The sequence below is a fragment of the Coregonus clupeaformis genome, unplaced genomic scaffold, assembly GCF_020615455.1.
Source record: "Coregonus clupeaformis isolate EN_2021a unplaced genomic scaffold, ASM2061545v1 scaf0010, whole genome shotgun sequence".
NCBI lineage: Eukaryota > Metazoa > Chordata > Actinopteri > Salmoniformes > Salmonidae > Coregonus > Coregonus clupeaformis.
Window position 1 is genome coordinate 1,023,029 of NW_025533465.1, and position 19,994 is coordinate 1,043,022.

The 19,994-nt window shown below is 45.4% G+C and overlaps 2 protein-coding genes across 3 annotated transcripts; one reads left to right on the plus strand and one right to left on the minus strand.

Annotated features, from left to right (window-relative positions):
- Positions 1–7,035: 7,035 nt before the first annotated feature.
- LOC121551765 (volume-regulated anion channel subunit LRRC8D) lies at positions 7,036–12,395 on the minus strand. Its single transcript, XM_045212387.1, has 5 exons — positions 12,192–12,395; positions 10,396–11,489; positions 10,039–10,289; positions 9,265–9,642; positions 7,036–9,135 (listed from the first exon to the last, which is right to left on the minus strand). The coding sequence occupies exons 2-5, from the start codon at positions 11,320–11,322 to the stop codon at positions 8,013–8,015; spliced, it is 2,679 nt and encodes an 892-aa protein (XP_045068322.1). The 5' UTR covers positions 11,323–11,489; positions 12,192–12,395; the 3' UTR covers positions 7,036–8,012.
- Positions 12,396–13,212: 817 nt separating this feature from the next.
- On the plus strand, positions 13,213–18,503 carry LOC121551018 (SUN domain-containing protein 1). Of its 2 annotated transcripts, none has more exons than XM_041863536.2 (16): positions 13,213–13,291; positions 13,546–13,648; positions 13,736–13,857; positions 14,191–14,400; positions 14,572–14,649; positions 14,740–14,840; positions 14,989–15,042; positions 15,321–15,374; positions 15,548–15,621; positions 15,924–16,062; positions 16,166–16,288; positions 16,398–16,473; positions 16,984–17,099; positions 17,572–17,742; positions 17,870–17,959; positions 18,300–18,503. In XM_041863536.2, exons 2-16 carry the CDS (start codon positions 13,548–13,550, stop codon positions 18,411–18,413), a joined length of 1,623 nt encoding a protein of 540 aa, XP_041719470.2. In that variant the 5' UTR covers positions 13,213–13,291; positions 13,546–13,547; the 3' UTR covers positions 18,414–18,503. The 2 variants fall into 2 exon arrangements, with proteins under 2 accessions (XP_041719470.2, XP_041719471.2); XM_041863537.2 differs by having other exon boundaries at positions 14,743–14,840.
- Positions 18,504–19,994: the final 1,491 nt, after the last annotated feature.

Consider the following 19,994-nt stretch of genomic DNA (forward strand, 5'->3'; position numbering starts at 1 on the left):
CTACAAATCCCTGCAAGCTCCTGCACGTCATCTCTAGCTGACACCTTTGCTAACAGGTATTAAAACTTGCACTAGACAGTTCACATAATTGTCCATTTAAAGAAATGTAGCCAAATTATTCATTACTACATTTAGCTAAAATTAGATAGTTAATCCAGAGCTTCTCATCCAGATCATCATGGCATTTGTAGTTCTTTATGATAGCCACATTAACAGCTAATTAGCATTTAAACCCAAAAAAATTGGGCGGGAATACAGGCGCATATATAGATAAATCACCTTGTCCTAGAGAGATTTGCATGGTTATCAAAACGCCACGCCAGGGTAAGCCTACACAAAACACAGTTAACGTGGTAGTCGAAACCATTTTAGACTTGCTGTTTGTAGTTATACACGTGCCGTGTTCAACCAGTTAGCAAGTCTGACATTTCTGAGTTTCCTAGTTCCGACTAGCACATGAACGTGGCATATGTCCCAAAATGTTTTTCAATGAGATTCAAGATAATAGCATCACATTTATGAACATGCAGTCATATAGCTATGTACAATTATATTATACTGAACAAAAATAAACGCAACATGCAACAATTTCATTGATTTGACTGAGTTACAGTTCATATAAGGAAATCAGTCAATTGAAATAAATTCATTAGGCCCTAATCTATGGATTTCACATGACTGGGAATACAGATATGCATGTTTAATTTTTGTGGCGGAAATTTGCAGAGTTACTCCTTTCTTTTCTCTGTCTCGTCATAGCGACTACCAATCTGACACCATGTTATGTTTGTTCCTTTGAATAATGACAAACCGGGGCGTAGGTTGAACTACTTTTAATACACTGATACTTTAGCTAGCAATCTCCTTGTGTAGCCATGCAAGGCATACTTCAACTTCCCCCCCTTGCATAGCCTGCTGGGTAACGTAGTCTTCATGTTATTAACACATAACAACACAGATACCCTAAAGAAAATAGGCCTCAGCATCTCATCCTGGTATTTTTTTGCATTCAAATTGCCATCAATAAAAAATCTTCCTTCCTTTGAAAGAAAACTACTTTTTCTCTGTAACTAAACATGTCACATCACATTTGTTTACTCAACCTGCATAACATGCAATTTTCAATAACACACATTTCTTTCCCTTTTTTTTCTCAACTAAATGCAGTCTCTGTCCAACAATACTCTATTGTGGCTCTATTTCTTTTCACATAAACAAAAACATCCAATCCAGGTGCCCCTTTTTTTTTCATATATATATTTTTGTAGGAATTCTCAATAAGCCTTTCAGAGGCTCTGACAGTCCTTTTTGGTCGTTCTGCTGAAATGCTTCCTGAATCAGTTGGACAGCGTTCATTGTCAGTCAGGGTGTTCTGACTGAATTGTCCATTGGTAAAGGCATTTGACACTTCAGCAGTATCCTCCTGATGATCCTCAGTCCCTTGAGTGAATGGCTGAAGCCTTAGATCCACTCTGTTTCGTCTCAGTTGTGATCCATGCTCCGTTTGGATCTCATAGGATCGCGGTGCAACTTCTCTCTGCACGCACCCTTGCTGCATCCAGGTTCCTGTAGTGATGTCTCTGAGTCGTACATGATCTCCAGGTTTCAGTTCAGATAAGTGTCTTGCACTATTGTTGTGTCGCTGTTTTTGTTTGTCTTTCTGTTTTTCCTTTGCGAGTTTGATGTTGTGAGCACCTCTGGGTGTTAGCAAGTCCTCATGGATGGGTAGGTTGGATCTGATGCGACGTCCAATCAACATTTGTGCAGGTGAAAGTCCGCTCTGCAGCGGTGCGCTGCGGTAGATCATCAGACTTTTTAGGAAGTCCTCCTTTCCATCATGTGCCTTTTTCATCAGACCTTTGACTATTTTGACTGAACTTTCTGCTAAGCCATTGGACTTTGGGTAGTTGGGGCTGGAGATGTTGTGTTGGAATCCCCAGTCATTAGCGAACGATCGGAATTCAGAACTTGAACTGCGGGCCATTGTCCGAGTACAGTTCAGACGCAACCCCATGTCTTGCGAAGACTGATTTCAGGTAGGTGATTACAGCTTTGCTGGAGGTAGTTGGCAGTGTTGCTACTTCAGGGTAGTTTGAGTAGTAGTCGGTAACAACAATGTGACTTTTGCCATTGCAGTCAAAAAGGTCAACTCCAACTTTGTAGTAGGGTCGGTTGGGTACTGGAGGAGGCATTAGCGGTTCTGCTTGCTGCTTTGGCCTGTAGGTCAAACACAGTTCACATGAAGCAGTGGTCTGGCTGATTTCCTGGTTCATTCTTGGCCAGTACATTACTTCTCGTGCTCGTCGTTTGCATTTTTCCTCACCCAAGTGGCCCTCGTGTATTTTCTGTAGCATTTCTTTGCGTAGTGTCATGGGAATGACAATCTTGTTGCCTTTGAACACTATGTCATCCACAACGGTGAGCTCTACTCTGCACATCCAGTAATCCTGTATTCTCCTTGGACAGTTGTTTTTCTGTGCAGGCCATCCTATCAGTATTGTTTCTTTCAACTCTGTCATTGTTTGGTCAGCTGCTGTCTCTTTTGATCTGCGCCATTCTATCAGAAGACACAGGAAGTGATGCTACAATCATGTCGACGTAGGCCTGAATCTCAGTGTTTTTCTGTGTGTCGGCGCTCTCTTTCTTGTCGACTGCTCGAGAAAGAGTGTCGGCGGCGAACATGAACTTTCCCGAGGTGTAGATCATCTTCACGTCATACTTTTACAGTCTGATCAACATTCTCTGGATTCTCATTGGACAATCATTAAGTGGCTTAGACATGATTGACACCAGTGGTTTGTGGTCAGTTTATACTTGGAAGGCTTGTCAGTAGACGTATTGGTGAAACCTTTCGCACGCGTATGTGCTCGCCAGTAGTTCTTTCTATTTGTGCATACCTTGTTTCTGCGCCTGTCAAGGCTCTGGACGCATAAGCGACAGGTTGCCATGTGTCGTCATTCTGTTGCAGAAGAACTGCTCCCAGGCCAAACTGTGATGCATCTGCAGAAATCCTTGTGCTTTTCTCTGGATCATAGAACCTGTGCACTGTCTCTTCCGTGATTGCCTTCTTTATGTTTTTGAAGCAGTTTTCCTGCTCATGGGACCATTCACATTCGTTTTTCTGTTCCAGAAGACATCTGAGTGGAGCAGACTGTGCTGACAGTTGAGGTATGAACTTTGCAAGGTAGGTGATCATGCCCATGAAGCGTCTCACGTCATCCTTGTCCTTCGGGCGCTCCATGTTGTTGATGGCTGATGTTTTCCTCGGGTCTGGTTTGACTCCATCCTCTGAAAGTACGTCTCCCATGAAGGTAAGTGTTTTCACATCAAACTCGCATTTGTCCTTGTTTAGTTTCAGGTTGACTTTCCGTGTCAGGTCCAGCACTTGTCTCACTCGCGCGTCGTGTTCTTCTTTTGTGGAGCCCCAGATGATAATGTCGTCCATCATGGTCTCTACTCCTGGAATGTGCTCGAAGATCATGTGAATTGTCTTGTGGTAGACCTCTGGCGCTGAGAGAATCCCATATGGTAGACAAAGAAATCTGTACCTGCCCTCAGGTGTGTTGGATGTGCATAGCCTTGAGCTTGCATCATCTAGCTTCATTTGCCAGAATCCTGATGAAGCATCAAGCTTACTGAACCACTTTGCTCCAGCAAACTGCGACATTATCTATTTTCTGGTTGGCAACTTGAAATGCTCTCGCTTGATAGCTTTGTTGAGATCTCTCGGGTCTAGACATATCCTGAGATCGCCGTTCTTTTTCACCACAATAACCAGTGAGCTTACCCAATCTGCACGCATGCACAACTGGAGTAATTTTGTCATCAGTACATATTTTGTGTTCTCCAGGTAAACATCTGAGACCCTCAAACACATCCTCGTACTCAGCCAGTAGCAATTCTTGGTCATTTTCAGTCTGTGATGTCACTTCATACACTCTTTTCACCAAATTGAGCTTTTCACATGCACTGATTCCGAGAATAGGCTGTACACTATTTTCCACGATCAGCAGCTGTGCTTTGAACTGTTTTCCTTTGTGCTGTAAAGTTACCATGCAGCTTCCTTTAACTGGTACGTTCTCCCCAGTATAACCAGTAACTTGATTTTCACAGGGTGTATTTTTCTCTTCACTTTCAGTGTTTTGTAGTCATCCAGCGACAACCGGTTTACCTGAGCTCCAGTATCGAGCTTGAATGGTATTCTAGTTTCATTCACAGTCAATGGCACAATCCATTCAGCTTTTACTGCATTGCATATTTCCACAGAATCAACAAAGAATTCTTCAGTCTCCTCTTTGACTGTGTGAACCTTTTTCTTTGTAGCCTCAGCTTTGCAGCATTTTGAGAAATGCTTATTTTTTCCACAGTTGTTACACGATTTGCCATATGCAGGGCAATTTTTTGGCTTGTGGATAAATCCACATTTTCCACATTGTAGTGTTTTGATCTTTTGCTTGTTTTTGTTTTGTAAAGCCTTGTGTTGCTCCTCTCTTTTTATTGCACTGACATCTCATCCTGCTCAGCTCTTTAGCTTGTGTTCTGGTGGTTTCATCTGCTCGACACATTCACTGCTTTATCCAAAGTTAAATCTTGCTCACGCAGCAATCTCTCCTTGAGTCCATTATCAAGTATGCCACAGACTATCCTGTCTTTCACTAGTGAGTCTTTCAGATTTTCAAATTCACACGTTTTGCTCAGTGTGTTCAGCTCAGCCAAGTACTGGTCAAAACTGACTCCCTGTTTCTGATCATGAGAGAAAAACTTGTATCTCTCAAACGTGACGTTCTGGCTTGGTACAAAGTACTCTTCAAATTTAGCCATGCGCAGATGTCAAGTTTGCCTAGTCTAGCTGAAAGCTATTGTAAATGTCCAATGCATCCTCTCCAATAACATGCAGAAAAATGGAAGCTTTCAATTTGTCATCATCTCCCCCTGCTCCACTGGCTGCTAGGTAGATATTGAATCTCTGCTTGAAACGTTTCCAATTGTCAGCTAGATTGGCTGTTAACTGCATAGGAGTAGGAGGACTAAGCCTATCCATGACGGGAAACAGGTACAGTTTCAATTTCTCTTACTTCGGTAGGTTGCTCATCAACTTGCTCGTCAACAGATTCCAGTGCAGCCTCGCTCTCGCTGCTGTCACACTCGCTGCTGCGGATCGTTGGCATTGCTCTTGCAAGCTAGCATTTTCGACTACTCACGTCACTTGACTTGTGGTAGAATGTTTAATTTTCGTCGCGGAAATTTGCAGAGTTACTCCTTTCTTTTCTCTGTCTCGTCATAGCGACTACCAATCTGACACCATGTTATGTTTGTTCCTTTGAATAATGACAAACCGGGGAGTAGGTTGAACTACTTATAATAAACTGATACTTCAGCTAGCAATCTCCTTGTGTAGCCATGCAAGGCATACTTCAACTCCCCCCCCTCTCGCATAGCCTGCTGGGTAACGTAGTCTTCATGTTATTAACACATAACAACACAGATACCCTAATGAAAATAGGCCTCACAATGGGCCTCAGCATCTCATCCTGGTATTTTTGTGCATTCAAATTGCCATCGATAAAATGCAATTGTGTTCGTTGTCTGTAGTTTATGCCTGCCTATACCATAACTCCACTGCCACCATGGGGAACTCTTTTCACAACGTTGATGTCAGCAAACGGCTCACTCAGACGACGCCATACACGTGGTCTGCAGTTGTGAGGTCGGTTGGACGTACTGCCAAATTCTCTAAAACGAAGTTGGAGGCGGCTTATTAACATTACATTCTCTGGCAACAGCTCTTGTGGACATTCCTGCAGTCGGCATGCCAATTGCGGCACTCCCTCAAAACTTGAGACATCTGTGGCATTGTGTTGTGTGAGTGGTTTTTAATTGTCCCCAGCACAAGGTGCACCTGTGTAATGATCATGCTGTTTAATCAGATTCTTGATATGGCCTGTCAGGTGGATGGATTATCTTGGCAAAGGAGAAATGGTCACTAACAGGGATGTAAACAAATTTGTGCACAACATTTGAGAGAAATGAGTATGGTAAATTTCTGGGATCTTGTATTTCAGTTCATGAAACATGGGACCAACACTGTTGTTGTTTGAGCATAGCCTGAAGGTAGGGAGGGGCAGTTCCTCTTGCTGTTCCGTAGGTAAGCACCATGGTCTTTTAGTGGATGCGAGCTTCGACTGGAAGCCAGTGGAGTGTGCGGAGGAGCGGGGTGACATCAGAGAACTTGGGAAGGTTGAAAACCAGGCGGGCTGTTGCAGGAGTTTGATGGCACAAGCGGGGAGCCCAGCCAACAGCGAGTTGCAGTAGTCCAGACCTGAGAGGACAAGTGCCTGGATTAGGACCTGCCCCACTTCCTGTGTGAGGTAGGGTCGTACTCTACGGATGTTGTAGAGCATGAACCCGCAGGAGCGGGTCACTGCTTTGATGTTTGCAGAGAACGACAGGGTGTTGTCCAGCGGTACGCCAAGGTTCTTTGCGCTCTGGGAGGGCGACGCTGTGGAGTTGTCAACCGTGATGGAGAGGTCTTTGAGCGGGCAGGCCTTCCCCGGGAGGAAGAGCAGTTCCGTCTTGTCGAGGTTGAGCTTGAGGTGGTGGGCCGACATCCAAATTGAGATATCTGCCAGGCACGCAGAGATGCGGATCGCCACCTGGGTGTCAGAAGGGGGAAGGAGAAAAGTAGTTGAGTGTCATCCACATAGCAATGATACTTCTACCTGATGTCTTTCATGAACATTTTCGATTGCGTTTTCTATTTTGTAATCGAATACCTTATAAAACATATTGGGAAGAAGTAAATTAATCCACGAATACGAATATAATTTTACATATCTTAAATGATCGCGTTTTTATGAATTTTATGATATAATGTTGAATCTCATTCAAAAACAGTATGCGAGATGATCCAGGAAGTAGGCGGGACTTTCCTAGTGTATTAAATTAATTAAGTCACTAAGATTGACCATGGTCTTGTGTACAGTAGAACACACACACACACACACTTCATTTATTCAATAAACTTTATTTGTCCTCAAGGGGCAAATGTTTTTGCAATTATTAATTGGAATGTGTTTTGTATTACATTGTAGGTCTAATGATAACATAGTCCCAATCAGCACCAATAAGGGCATGTACTGTAATTAGTATTTAACTTAAATTTAATTTAAAGTTTTAATCATTTCGGTAGTCACAATAAAGTGCTAATGCTCTGAACAAGCATACTATTGTATTAGTTTCACATCAGTATTAGTTTCACAAAAAGCTGCACCCAATGCTAGTAAGATTAATTTTAGATTTTTGAAGATTAAATATGTGCAAAACAAGTACGAATAAATGTTAATGTTAATCTTATTGGTCGTTTAAATCCTTTCAGTCTGTCCAATTTCAGTCTGTTTCCACATGTGCAGTTTAGGCCTTTGAACTTCATAAGCTCATTGGAGCTCAGGGTATTGTCCTCCTCAGACAAACAAGTCCCAGAAAGCCCAAAGTTTCAGTAAGCCTGTGGAGGGATCTCTGAGCTCCGCCATGGGGATAATAAAGATTGTTCCATGTCAATGTCTAATCCAGTGCAGTAGCACATGCATTCATCCAGTCTTATGCAGCCTCCTCCAAAAGCCTGTTTTTGCCTTGAGAGTGAATGAATAGAGGACTCTCATAGTGGAAGCAAAGACTTCTCAGTTTTTCCATAGGGTTATATATATTAATGTTATATAAACAGTACAGGGACATAAGGCATCGAACATTTCACTGCAGCAAAGTCTATGAACTGTCATGTAAAATCACTTTTTGTCTAGGAAGATTGTGGATGTCAGCACTGCAGTGATGTACCCCACAATCTCAACAAGTGATAAACATAGAAAAGAATGGTCAAGAAGAAAAAGAGGTGGTAAAAAAGAAAAGAAGTGGTCAGAAATAAGCAGTAAAATATATATGAATTGTCCGAAACAATACAAACACTACAAGATGTTGAATGTATTCAATGACTGGTTAGACAATATTCATCTCCAGTTCTATATCCGTGATTCCAGAGCGGAGGAGAAGCTCCACTGGGTAGCCGAGAAGTAGGGGAAGCTATCTGAGTCTGGACGGGAGTGTGATTCTAAGGATTTGCCAGTAGGAGAGCCAGGCTGGGTTAGGAACTCCTTCAAATGGCGTGGCAGTGCATGGAGCAGCCAGTCTTCCACCAGCAGACCTTCTCCGTGCAGTCCTGAACAGAAGCCCAGCTCCATGGGCAGCTCCTCCAGACTGTTGCTGCGCAGGTCCAGCCTGGACAGCTGGCTCAGGTTGCTCAGCCCTGGAGGCAGGGAACCCAGGGAGTTGTGGGATACATTCAGGCTCCGCAGCTCCAAACAGCGACTGAAAAGCTCTGGAGGCAGGCTCTCCAGCCTGTTCCCACTCAGGTCCAGCTCGGTAAGAAATGTCAGCGCCCCTACCTCTGCCGGCAGCTTGTCCAGCAGGTTGCCAGCCAGTAGGAGGCGACGTAGGTGGTGGAGGTTGAAGAGGGCCGGGGGAAGGCTCTGGAGCTGGTTGTACCCCAGGTCCAGGAGCTCCAGAGCACGCAGCACACCAACACTAGCCGGTAGGGCCAGAATACGGTTATGGGCCAGCCTGAGGCAGGAGAGGCGGCGGAGGTGCGCCAGCCCCAGGAGCTCCTCCAAGGTGCGCAGGCTGTTGTGCTGCAGATCCAGGGTGCGCAGGCTGGTGAGGGCCAGCAGGGCCGAGGGTAGGCGTTCCAGGTGGCAGTCCTGCAGCTGCAGCTCTGTCAGGCCGGCCACACGCCGCAGCCCTGTCAGCACCAGCAGCCTGGAGCCCTCGTTGTGGATCTCCAGCCTCACCAGGCTTCCCGCCACCTCCCCCAACTCCCCGGGTACACGCTGCAGCATGCCCCTCAGGACCAGCACACGGAGGTGACGGAGCTGCCGGAGGCTTCCCAGGGCCCAGCCATGGCCCACCCCGCCCTCACAGCCCAACCGGCCAGACAGGTGCAGCTGCTGCAGGCCGCGGAGAGAGTAGACCCAGCCGGGGATCTCTGCAGCCTGGGTGAAGGTGAGGTGCAGGGCCTCCAGACGCTCCTGCAGAACCACCAGGGCACCAGGCTGCATGGCTGCAGTACAGTGGTACAAATGAAGCTCCCTGTTGTGACAAATAAAACAGTTGAAGCCCCTTGTCTAGAACACACCAAGCCAAACACTTGTATAAAGTGTATATTTCATGAACATTCTTTCAATATTTGGTGGCTTCATTGTTGGCTATATGGCTCACCTGAGTGAGGTCATGTTGGCCACCTGTGCGGGGAGCTTGGCGTCCGTGATGAGCTCCAGCTTGAGTACCACCAACTGGCTGAGGGTGAAGAGGGCGGGGGGCAGGCGCGGCAGGGCCACCAGCTGCAGCAGGGGCCGTCCCTCGGGGTCAACCGTGGTCATGGAGCGCAGCCTCTCGGCCCCCCAGCGCCTCTCCAGGCTCTCCTCCAGCAGGCGTGTCTCGCTGACGGGTGACAGGAAGACGGAAAGGCGCTGGGCCAGCAGGGGGTCGTACTGGTCAGCCATATGTAACAGGAAGGCCAGGTCATTACACAGGTCAGGGACATCCCTCATGGAGCCCAGCTCCCTCAGTTTGTTAAAGGAGTATTGACGCAGGCAGCTGAGGGGTGGACAACCACAAACAGAGCACTGTATAGTTAACAGTAAAGGTACTAACAGTGTATTATGCTGCAGACAGTGGTGGAAAAAGTACCAAATTGTCATACTTGAGTAAAAGTAAAGATACTTTAATTAGAAAATGAATCAAGTAAAAGTGAAAGTCACCCAGAAAAATACTACTTGAGTAAAAGTCTAAAAGTATTTGGTTTTAAATATACTTACGTCTCAAAAGTAAATGTAATTGCTAAAATACTTACGTAGTACTTTAAAGTATGTTTACTTAAGTACTTTACACCACTGGCTGCAGAGCAAAGCCAATTAAAACAGATGGGAAAATAAAATGCAAATTACAGACACAACACTCAAAAAAGTCTTGACACTAATCTGCTATCCAGACCTGTGGAGGATCCAGCTGAGGGTGTAGAGGCTCAGCAGGCCAAACAGCCCCACCAGGCTGATGTAGGCCAGCAGCAACTTGTGGAGGACTGAGGCCAGGGCATGGGTACACTCAAAGGCACTGTAGCCAGTCAGGGCATGGGCCTGGGGCAGGCAGGTGTGGGTGAACGAGATCGAGCCCATCAGAGGGGTGGTGTAGCCCACTATCAGCACCACCAGCAGCAGCTTGAACACCGTCTGGGCCAAGTACACCTACAGCAGGAGTGAGGAGGAAACAGGGATAGTGAAGTGGAGGTGTGGTATGATAAACAGATACATAAAAAAAGAGTTCAGAGACATTCAGTAAATGACCCCTGACCTTGTAGATTACTTCAGAGTTCTCACAGTGGGAGCGGAAGCGGCGCACCCTCTCGAACAGTGCCCTGGCCTGTTCTCCGTCACTCCGGTCCAAACTGGCAACCCGCCGTGAACCATCCAGCACCACAGGGGATTTGGAAGCCGGGACACGGGCCCGGGACAGAGACACGGAGGACAGGGAGGAGGTCCGGGAGAGAGTGGAGGGGCAGGGCGAGGGAGGGGTTGCAGTGGACGCGCTATCCGATCTTACCAGCAGGGGGCTGTCTGTGCCCGAGTCCAGGCTAGACTGGCGGTTGCGGGGTATGGAGGGTGAAGACAGGAGAGTAGGAGGAGGCATTTGGAGATCCTGGGGTCCTGTCTCCTCCCCTCCCTCCTCCTGGCGGGCGGCATGGGACAGGGCACGGGAGGTCCAGGGCGACTCACAGCACTTGGCCAGGATGGCCAGGAAGTGCTCTATGCGGGCAGAGGTGAGGGGGAAGTGGAACCAGAAGCAACCGCTGGCCAATAGCACCAGGGACTGGAGTAGAGCCACATAGGGGAAGAAGCGGGAGTACCAGGGCAGGGCCTCGTGGTAGCACACCTGGCTAATGTAGACGTACTGCTGGTAGTCCAGGTGGGTGCGCCTGCCCCTAGCAGGGCTCCAGGGGTTGGCTGGTAGGGGGGGTGGCTTGTTGGGGGGCCTGTTAGGGGGGTGCGGTTGAGGGACGGCACCACTGCTGGAGGAGGTGCTCTGGTTAGTGGGGGTGGTAGCGAGGTCCAGGGGGAGACACACCACCCTGTCTCGAGACAGCAACAGGGTGCCTGACAACACAGACACCATGAGCATCAGCACCACCAGGTACTCCATGAAGACCTCCCACCAGGGCTTCAGCAGCTTGGAGCTGCCCTGCCGCTCACTCGGAGAGGCCAGCTCTGACAGGCTGAACATGGCTTATGCTGGGTGAAGGGCTGGCTAACAAAATGGTGGAATCGTGATTCTGCTGTCACCAACTCCAATGCTTCTTGTGCCAGGATCCTGACTCAATTGCAGACCTGAAAGGAATCAGTTGCAGTCCTCCAGTGGGACCAGACCAAACATTGGTGTAGGAGATTTGACTGTAGGGAAAGTGACAAAATATTCAGAAAAGGAAGTGAGAGGAAAGATAGCACTATATAGGAGACAGACTCATTTATGACTGGTCTCCTGTTCAACCCACTATGTTTTTTCCCCAACCAGCAAGTCTTGTGGTGTAGAACTGTTCCAGAGAGCTTTGTTAAACAAACTTAAAGTGCTTACCCTCCCCTTCTGAAAGAGAATATGCTTAAAAAACACTTGCCTAATATAGTTTACATTTTAGCAGACGCTCTTATCCAGTGCGACTTACAGTAGTGAGTGCATACATTTTCGTACTGGTCCCCCGTGGGAATCGAACCCACAACCCTGGCGTTGCAAGCGCCATGCTCTACCAACTGAGCTACTATGGTTCCAAGTAATAGGGTAATATGTGACATCTTGTTGACTGCAGTTTTAATTGACACACTGCCATATACAGATATGAGGTAGTAGACTAGTCAGTATACCAGTGTTCCCTGGTTATGACAAGTAGGGTAGGCTAGAGGAAAAGTGGACAACAAAATATTGGAAGTGTCATTCGCATTGTGTTACACCTTTATGTGAGTGTGACATTGGACTGCAGTATTTCAGTAGCATATATTTAGGCTAAGATTTACATTTAAAGTTGATCAGTTATTAAATCAGATGCGTTAAGTATTCTCAAGAGTTGTTAAATAACACAATGCAAAAATAATAAAACTTACCTGCATTCACAGCACGTTTGTCAGACAGCTTTCTCTTTCACAAAAACGTTTTCTTATCCGTATGCTGCTCAAGCGGTGTCTAGAAAAACAACAGTGAATTGTGCGGTGCATCGCTCTGGGGTGACTAGTCCGGTGCGGTCCGGTTCTCTCAAGAATTAAACTTCATGAAAAACCTTTCTATTGCGGGCGGTGACTGGTGTTGCGAGTGGAGCGCCGCGGCAGTGGTGACTAAGACGGGGTTTTGGCTCTTTAACGGTTGTCATGACGAAGTGGGATGTCGAGAAGAAATCTAATTCATTTCAGCACAGTCCGGACCCAAAGCCTTTTATTGCAATAGAAAGCTCTGCCTGTAGCCTAGGCCTAGGCCCCCCCCCCCACTAAAAAAGTATTATTACAAAAAAATACAATATCTATTGTGCTTATTTATTTCACCCTGGCTGGCACAAGTTCCCTCTTACAGTAGTTTATAGGCTTACCATTTTTATCATGAGACTCCAATCGACCTAAAAAATGAAGGCTATAGTTCAGCTGCCCGGGCCAGGGACTAGAGATGAAGTCTAAATGAGCTGTTTAGCTAGGCTAAATCTAATACAAATTACAATACATCACATTTCTTGTGACATTTGTATTAATTGTACATGGTCCCTTTTGAATAAACTTAATAAATAAATAAAATAAACTCATGGGGTTACTTATTCGAACAATCAATTTGGAGACGAATGAGCGGGAGGACCACTGTCAATCAAGGGTCCGTGCTATCTGGGAACTTTAGGACATACCCCATTGAAGTTGACATTTAAAAGGGTTAAGGTAAGGGTTCAGGTTGGGGTTAAGTAAGGGTTATAGTTAAGGTTAGGGTAGGGGTTAAGGTTAGGGTTTAGGGTAGGGATCGCACTGCCCGTCAATCAAGTAGCTCAGGACACGCAGAGAGCCGATTATGACGTGACTTGGGTTCAATCGACACAACAATGTAAATAACCATGTCATTGCAGTTTTCAACACAGTGGCTCATTTGCAAAGTTTCACTTGCTCTTGCAACATCTGATTTTACAGACTGCGAAATTACTGAGATTACTGTAGCATATGAGTGCAAGACTTCGGTAAGTGGAAGGCTATTTATATCTGTGATAAAATGCCTGGTTTTAGTCAGTAGGCCTATTTGTTTAAAAGTAGGTTAATTTGAAATCAATAAAACTCCAATTGAAATTCAAAATGTTCCTAATTGAAAAGCATTGAAGAGACTAGGAATTGGAATTAGAGTTTTAGGCTACTTCCCTGAAGTGATGGAATTTTAAATAGAATTGACCCAACCTATTTTCAGCATGCTCTCTCTTGCTCTCTCACTCTCTCTCAGTCATGCCTAGGAGAAGCGAGAGGCTGGTAACCGTAGGGTACTATAACCAGTCCTCTGATGAAGAGTCTTCCTCCAGCATCTCCTATAGGGAGAGCCCCGTCAGGTGATTATGAGTTCATCTTGCGTGTGATCTTTTTTGTATTGTACGGTAGTGTTAGAACAATGTTAAAACTGTGTGTGTCCCTCTCAGGGTTTTCAATAAGAAGAGAACTGGGGGGCGTAAGGGTGGTTCTTCCCGATCCAGTCAGGCCAGCGGCACTGTCAGTGCCACCAACGTCACAAATGAGCGAAACATCAATGCTGATGACATTGGTACTGCAGACATCACTTCCTGTCCTAGCTAGTTGGTGTTCACATTGACAACCTCTATTAGCCCCTTGTGCCGACTAGTAGCCTGGTCTGAGATCTGTTTGTTCTGTCCTTCCAGCTCCTGTGGTCATTGTCACGCCATGGCAATGGCCATAGGAGTTGGCAAGATAGCACAAATAGATCTGGGACCAGGCTAAGCACCAACCCCCTAACCCCGACACTTGTGTCGATCGGAAATAATTTGATATGTATACACAATATACTGTAAATGTCTAAAATACTCAACCTCCCTTCTCTCCCTCTCTCTGCCTCTCCCCCTCTCCCTCCCTATGTCAGGCTTGGCTCCGACATTGAGGGCCACCCAGAGAAGGCAGACCTTCCTGTCTCCTTCTAGTGTGGCCCCCAGTGTGGCCCTGGAGCCCAGCCTGAGCTTCTCCAGCATGAGCTACAGCTCTGGCTACTGCTCTGAAGAGCCACCAAGGCTTAGGACACGCTCCAGCAGGAGCTTCTCTAGTGGCATCAGCACAAGGACCGGTGCTAGCTGCAGTGAGTACAGTGTGTGTGTGTGTTTGTGAATGAGAGACAACATTAGAGACAGCTGGTCTCTATGCTCGTAGTTTGTTTGTTAGCATTAGCTGAGCGTTAGCTTTTCTCTCTGCTTGTGCCTTGTTTGTTAGCATTAGTATTAGCTTTGGCTCTATGTGTCTCCCCATGTAGCCCGTTCATGGTTGCCTTCCTGGTTGCCTTCCTGGTTTGCCATCCTGCTCTTCCTCCTCCCCTTTCTTCTGACCTTCGGTGAGTGTTACATCACATGTTTACACATCTAAATGTCCTCCTAATCAACTAGATGTCCTCTGTGTAACTAGTACTACAATATCTTCCCAGCAGTATTCCTGTTTTCAACTGCATTCCCCACCATGAAAATGAATCTGATGACCCGACCGACTCAACCTGACCCTCGACCTGACCTGACTCAAAAGACTATGGTAGGACCTGTTTTTCATCTGTCTAATATTGTACTTAGGCCTACTGTAAATATCATGTCTGTATTATCTATGACTTGATTGGGTGAATGCGGCATTGAAGCTATGAGCATGATAGTCCAATAAAGACTTGTTGAATCTCTTTCGACAGCATGGAACTCCTACCATGAATTCAGCTTTCGAAATGAAAATGGATAGTATACTGGTGAGAGAGAGCGAGAGAGAGAGAGAGAGAAAGAGGGATGAGAGGGAGAGAGAGTATGCTGAAAATAGGTTGGGATCAATTCCATTTAAATTCCATCATTTCAGGGAAGTACACCAAAATTCAAATTCCAATTCCTAGTCTCTTCAAAGCTTTTCAATTAGGAACATTTAGATTTTCAATTGGAGTTTGTTCCCTTTCTCAATTGACTAGAATTGAAATGGAATTGACCTCAACCCCGATGGACATATTAATTTGGTTATCTGACTTGTGTCTTGCAGAGAGAGATTGAAATGATGAAACAGAAAGAAAAGCAGCAACGGGACATTTCCGAGGTGAGACGCCTCAATCTATCCCTTTAAATTGGCATACCTTGAAAGTTTAAAAACACTGCCCAACGTTGTGTTTCGTCCAATATTCTTTAATTTAGGTGTCAATAATTGCAGCTCAGGGATGAATTAAGGCAATGGAATTGAATTGAACTGAATTGAGTTTGTCTCCCCTACAGATGGTGCAAATAATGACTAAGGACCTGAGGGACGTGAGGGCCGAGATTGACGACATGAGAGTGAGCGTTGACAGGTGAGTGTGGGCCAGTCCTGAAACTAGCTCAGTGCCTAGCCCCTAGCTCCTAGCCCCTAAACCCTAGCCCCTAGCTCCTAGCCCCTAAACCCTAGCCCCTAGTTCCTAGCCCCTAAACCCTAGCCCCTAGCTCCTAGCCCCTAAACCCTAGCCCCTAGCTCCTAGCCCCTAAACCCTAGCCCCTAGCTCCTACTCCTAAAAGTTATGTTGTATTCTATTCTAGAGGACAAACCTCTCTCCCAAAATGGAAAATAAAGTTGTATTGTATTGTATTGGTTTGTATTGTATTGTATTGTCTCTAGTGTGGGCTTTGAGAGTGTGAGTTTTGATCGTCGCCTGGATCAGGAAGCTACAGAGTTCAGCAAGCAGTTGGCTGATCATCAAGAACACCAATTCCTTACTAGAGGAAGAGTTAGGGCCCTGGAGGACGTCAGCAACACGGTAATACACACACACACACACACACACACACACACACACACACACACACACACACACACACACACCCTTTCTTTCCTAATGTATGTGATCTCTGTTTCTGTAGCTGCAGCATCAGGTGACCTCTATAAAGAACCAGCCTCCTCCCGCTCCGACACCAACCAACACACACCTGACCCCTGAGTTCAAAGAGGCCATGGGCAAATGGCTCAGAGATAGACTAGCCCAGGTAGTTTTTAAATAGTTTGTATTATTTGCTCACAAAATAAACATGAAATGTGATATAATCGTGTGTAAATGTATGTTTGTGTGTGGGTGTGTGTGTGTGTGTGTGTCAGGATGTGAAACAGGTGGTGAAAGACTACAGTCGTCCACTGGCTGACAAAATGCCCAACTTCGCCCTCGAGTCCCAAGGTTTGTGATATCATCACTGTTCAGCACCATTGTATACTGTATAGATCAGGGTTCCCCAACTGGTGATTTTATTTGCCCCCCCCCCACAGTTTTCTGAGCAATTTTTTTTTACATATTTCTTATTTTTTTGGACATAAAAGACTGTATAAACACCAGTTATTTTACTTTTGGAAATCTGTTCCCATGTATTCCCACGCATAATAGAGAGACACATGATTGTATACAAATGTAAGCAAGTTTTGAAATTATCATGTTTTTGTCAAATATTATATCTGTTTGGGATTCTTTTATGTTCCGGTCCCCCGACCATCCACTCACGAAAAAATCGGCCCGCGGTTGAATCTAGTTGATGATTCCTGGTATAGACTATATTATTGAATATGCTCAGAGCTCACTGTGTGTGTGTGTGTGTGTGTGTGTGTGTGTGTGTGTGTGTGTGTGTGTGTGTGTGTGTGTGTGTGTGTGTGTGTGTGTGTGTGTGTGTGTGTGTCCGCGCGTGTGTGTGTGTAGGTGGCAGCATTGTGACCAGTCGGTGCTCTGAGACATATAAAACCGGTTCGGCCCACGTGAGTTTCCTGGGGATTCCCCTGTGGTTTCCATCAGAGAGCCCCCGGACTGTCATCCAGGTAGGGACCTCTCTTCTCTTTCTTTCTTTCTTTCTTTCTTTCTTTCTTTCTTTCTTTCTTTCTTTCTTTCTTTCTTTCTTTCTTTCTTTCTTTCTTTCTTTCTTTCTTTCTTTCTTTCTTTCTTTCTTTCTTTCTTTCTTTCTTTCTCTCTCTCTCTCTCTCTCTCTCTCTCTCTCTCTCTCTCTCTCTCTCTCTCTCTCTCTCTCTCTCTCTCTCTCTCTCTCTCTCTCTCTCTCTCTCTCTCTCTCTCTCTCTCTCTCTCTCTCTCTCTCTCTCTTTCTGTCTGTTTGTATATGCCATGTCTCCATCTTTCTCTCTCTGTGTGTTTGTCTCTCTCTCTTCCTCTCTCCTGCCTCACTCCTCTACTCACACTTTCAATCTCTCCCTCCCTCCGCACTTTAAAGATCACTATCAACCTGACACTCCTCTCTCTTGCTTCCCCCCTACTCTTCCCCTTCTCTCCTCTCCAAAGGGCCAGCGGGTGCAGCCTGGTAAGTGTTGGCGGTTCCACGGGGCCCAGGGCACCATGACCGTGGCCCTGTCTCACCCTGTCCACGTCACCCACGTTACTGTGGAGCATATCTCCGCCGCCATCTCTGCCACCGGACACATCAAAAGCGCTCCCAAGGACTTCGCCGTCTACGTGAGTCACCTCTGACCCCTGTATATTTGATCAGAACCACACAGGGATGTTTTTGGAGTGTTATGCTGAGTACCTTTAATTAACTCTCTATCTCTCTCTCTTTCTCTCTCTCTGTCTGTGTGTGTAGGGCATGGCTACTGACAGAGAAGAGGGAACCCGGCTTGGGACTTTCATGTTTAACCAGGCTGGGGATCCTGTCCAGACATTTAAACTGCCTGTGAGTCAGATACTAACAAAGAGATATTAGAGATACACATGGAAGAGACCCACTGGGCACACACTGGTTGAATCAACGTTGTTTCCACTTAATTTCAATAAAATTACATTGAACCAAAGTGGAATAGACGTTGAATTGACGTCTGTGCCCAGTGGGGATACACATGGTAGAGATACACGTGGTAGAGATACAGATGACATAATTCCAGACCATGACTCAGATTATTCCAATTTAATTAGGCTTTAAGCAGTTCAACTTTTGGGATGATTGTTTATGCAACAGGCGGGCTGAAATAATAAAAGTGTCAAAATGATTCTAACACTGGACTTTTCTCTCTCAGAACCTTAACAGTGTGTATCACTATGTGGAGCTTCGCATCCTCAGCAACTGGGGTCACCAGGAATACACATGTGTTTATCGCATCCGGGTTCACGGCAAGATGCCTTCTGTGTGAGACAGATCCGCTGTACCACAACCCAAGAATATCTTCTTTTCCATAATGGAGTGTATATTTAGCAACTAGCAAAGATATCAATCTAAATAAAATCTCTCTATTTGGTCGAATCTGGGGTGATTTAATGCGTACAAACTCACTAATATAGTATTGACACACGATGATGAATAATAAGATGCATTGATGCTCCATATCCACCAGGGGTCATTGATGCTCCATATCCACCAGGGGTCATTGATGCTCCATATCCACCAGGGGTCATTGATGATAAGGCAAAGACTACCAGAGTGTCAATCACCACCACTATAAGCTTCTAACTATGTTAAAGAGTCACTAAATTATTGTGGGAGGAAATGTATTTCTTGGTCCATTATCTTGTCCTGGTGATCAGGCATAGGGTACTGTACAGTAATAGCATGTGATTGGGTTATTGGATTTGCCATTTGTTTTATGTTATTGAACTTCTATTTGTTCCATTTTGTAGGTGTGTGTGTGTGGTATCTGGGTCAGGTGGAGTTTTAGAACGCTTACAGTAACTAAATGGAGGGAGATTGCCAAAATGATGTAGCCTATTGTACACAGCTGTGTGTTTCTTAGGGTGTATGTCTATTCGTGATGGCCTAGAGAGGTTAGAAAAGCGGACGCTGGGACTGGATGGGTGCAACCTTGCAGTGATGGGTACCAGTGCGGATGTGAAAGGGATGTGTGAACTTGAGAGAGAGAGAAAATCTCATGACATTGTGAATCGCAGCTGAAAGAGACAGAGGTGGATTTTATAGCTTATTCTGCCTCATCTGATAAGCATGGCTTTCTGCAGTGCATCTACATTCATGTCCAATTCATCTCTATTCTTATATGCAGGTAACTGACAAAATAAATATATAAAGTGTAAGTGTCTTAATAGGGCATTGGGCCACCATGAGCTGCTTTAACAGCTTCAATGATTCTACAAGTGTCTCAGGTGCCGCTCCAGAATCTCCCATAAGTGTTCAATTGGGTTTAGATCTGGTGACTGAGACACACACACACATATGCGCACTCACCCTTTATTAAGGCCCCTATGCTCCTTTGAGACCCCTCTTTCAAAGTCACTGAAATCTCTTCTTCTAGCCATGGTAGCCAAGATAATGGGCAACTGGGAAACATTTCTACACACTACCAGTCAAAAGTTTGAACACACCTACTCATTCAAGGGTTTTTCTTTATTCTTAGTATTTTTTACATTGTAGAAGAATAGTGAAGACATCAAAACTATGAAATAACACATATGGAATCATGTAGTAACCAAAAAAGTGTTAAACAAATCAAAACATTTTATATTTGAGATTCTTCAAAGTAGCCACCCTTTTCCTTGTGTAAATGTATGTTTGTGTGTGTGTGTGCACACTTGGCATTCTCTCAACCAACTTCATGAGGTAGTCACCTGGAATAAATTTAAATTAAAAGGTGTGTCTTAATTTGTGGAATTTCTTTCCTTCTTAATGCGTTTGAGCCAATCAGTTGTGTTGTGACAAGGTAGGGAGGTATACAGAAGATAGCCCTATTTGGTAAAAGACCAAGTCCATATTATGGCAAGAACAG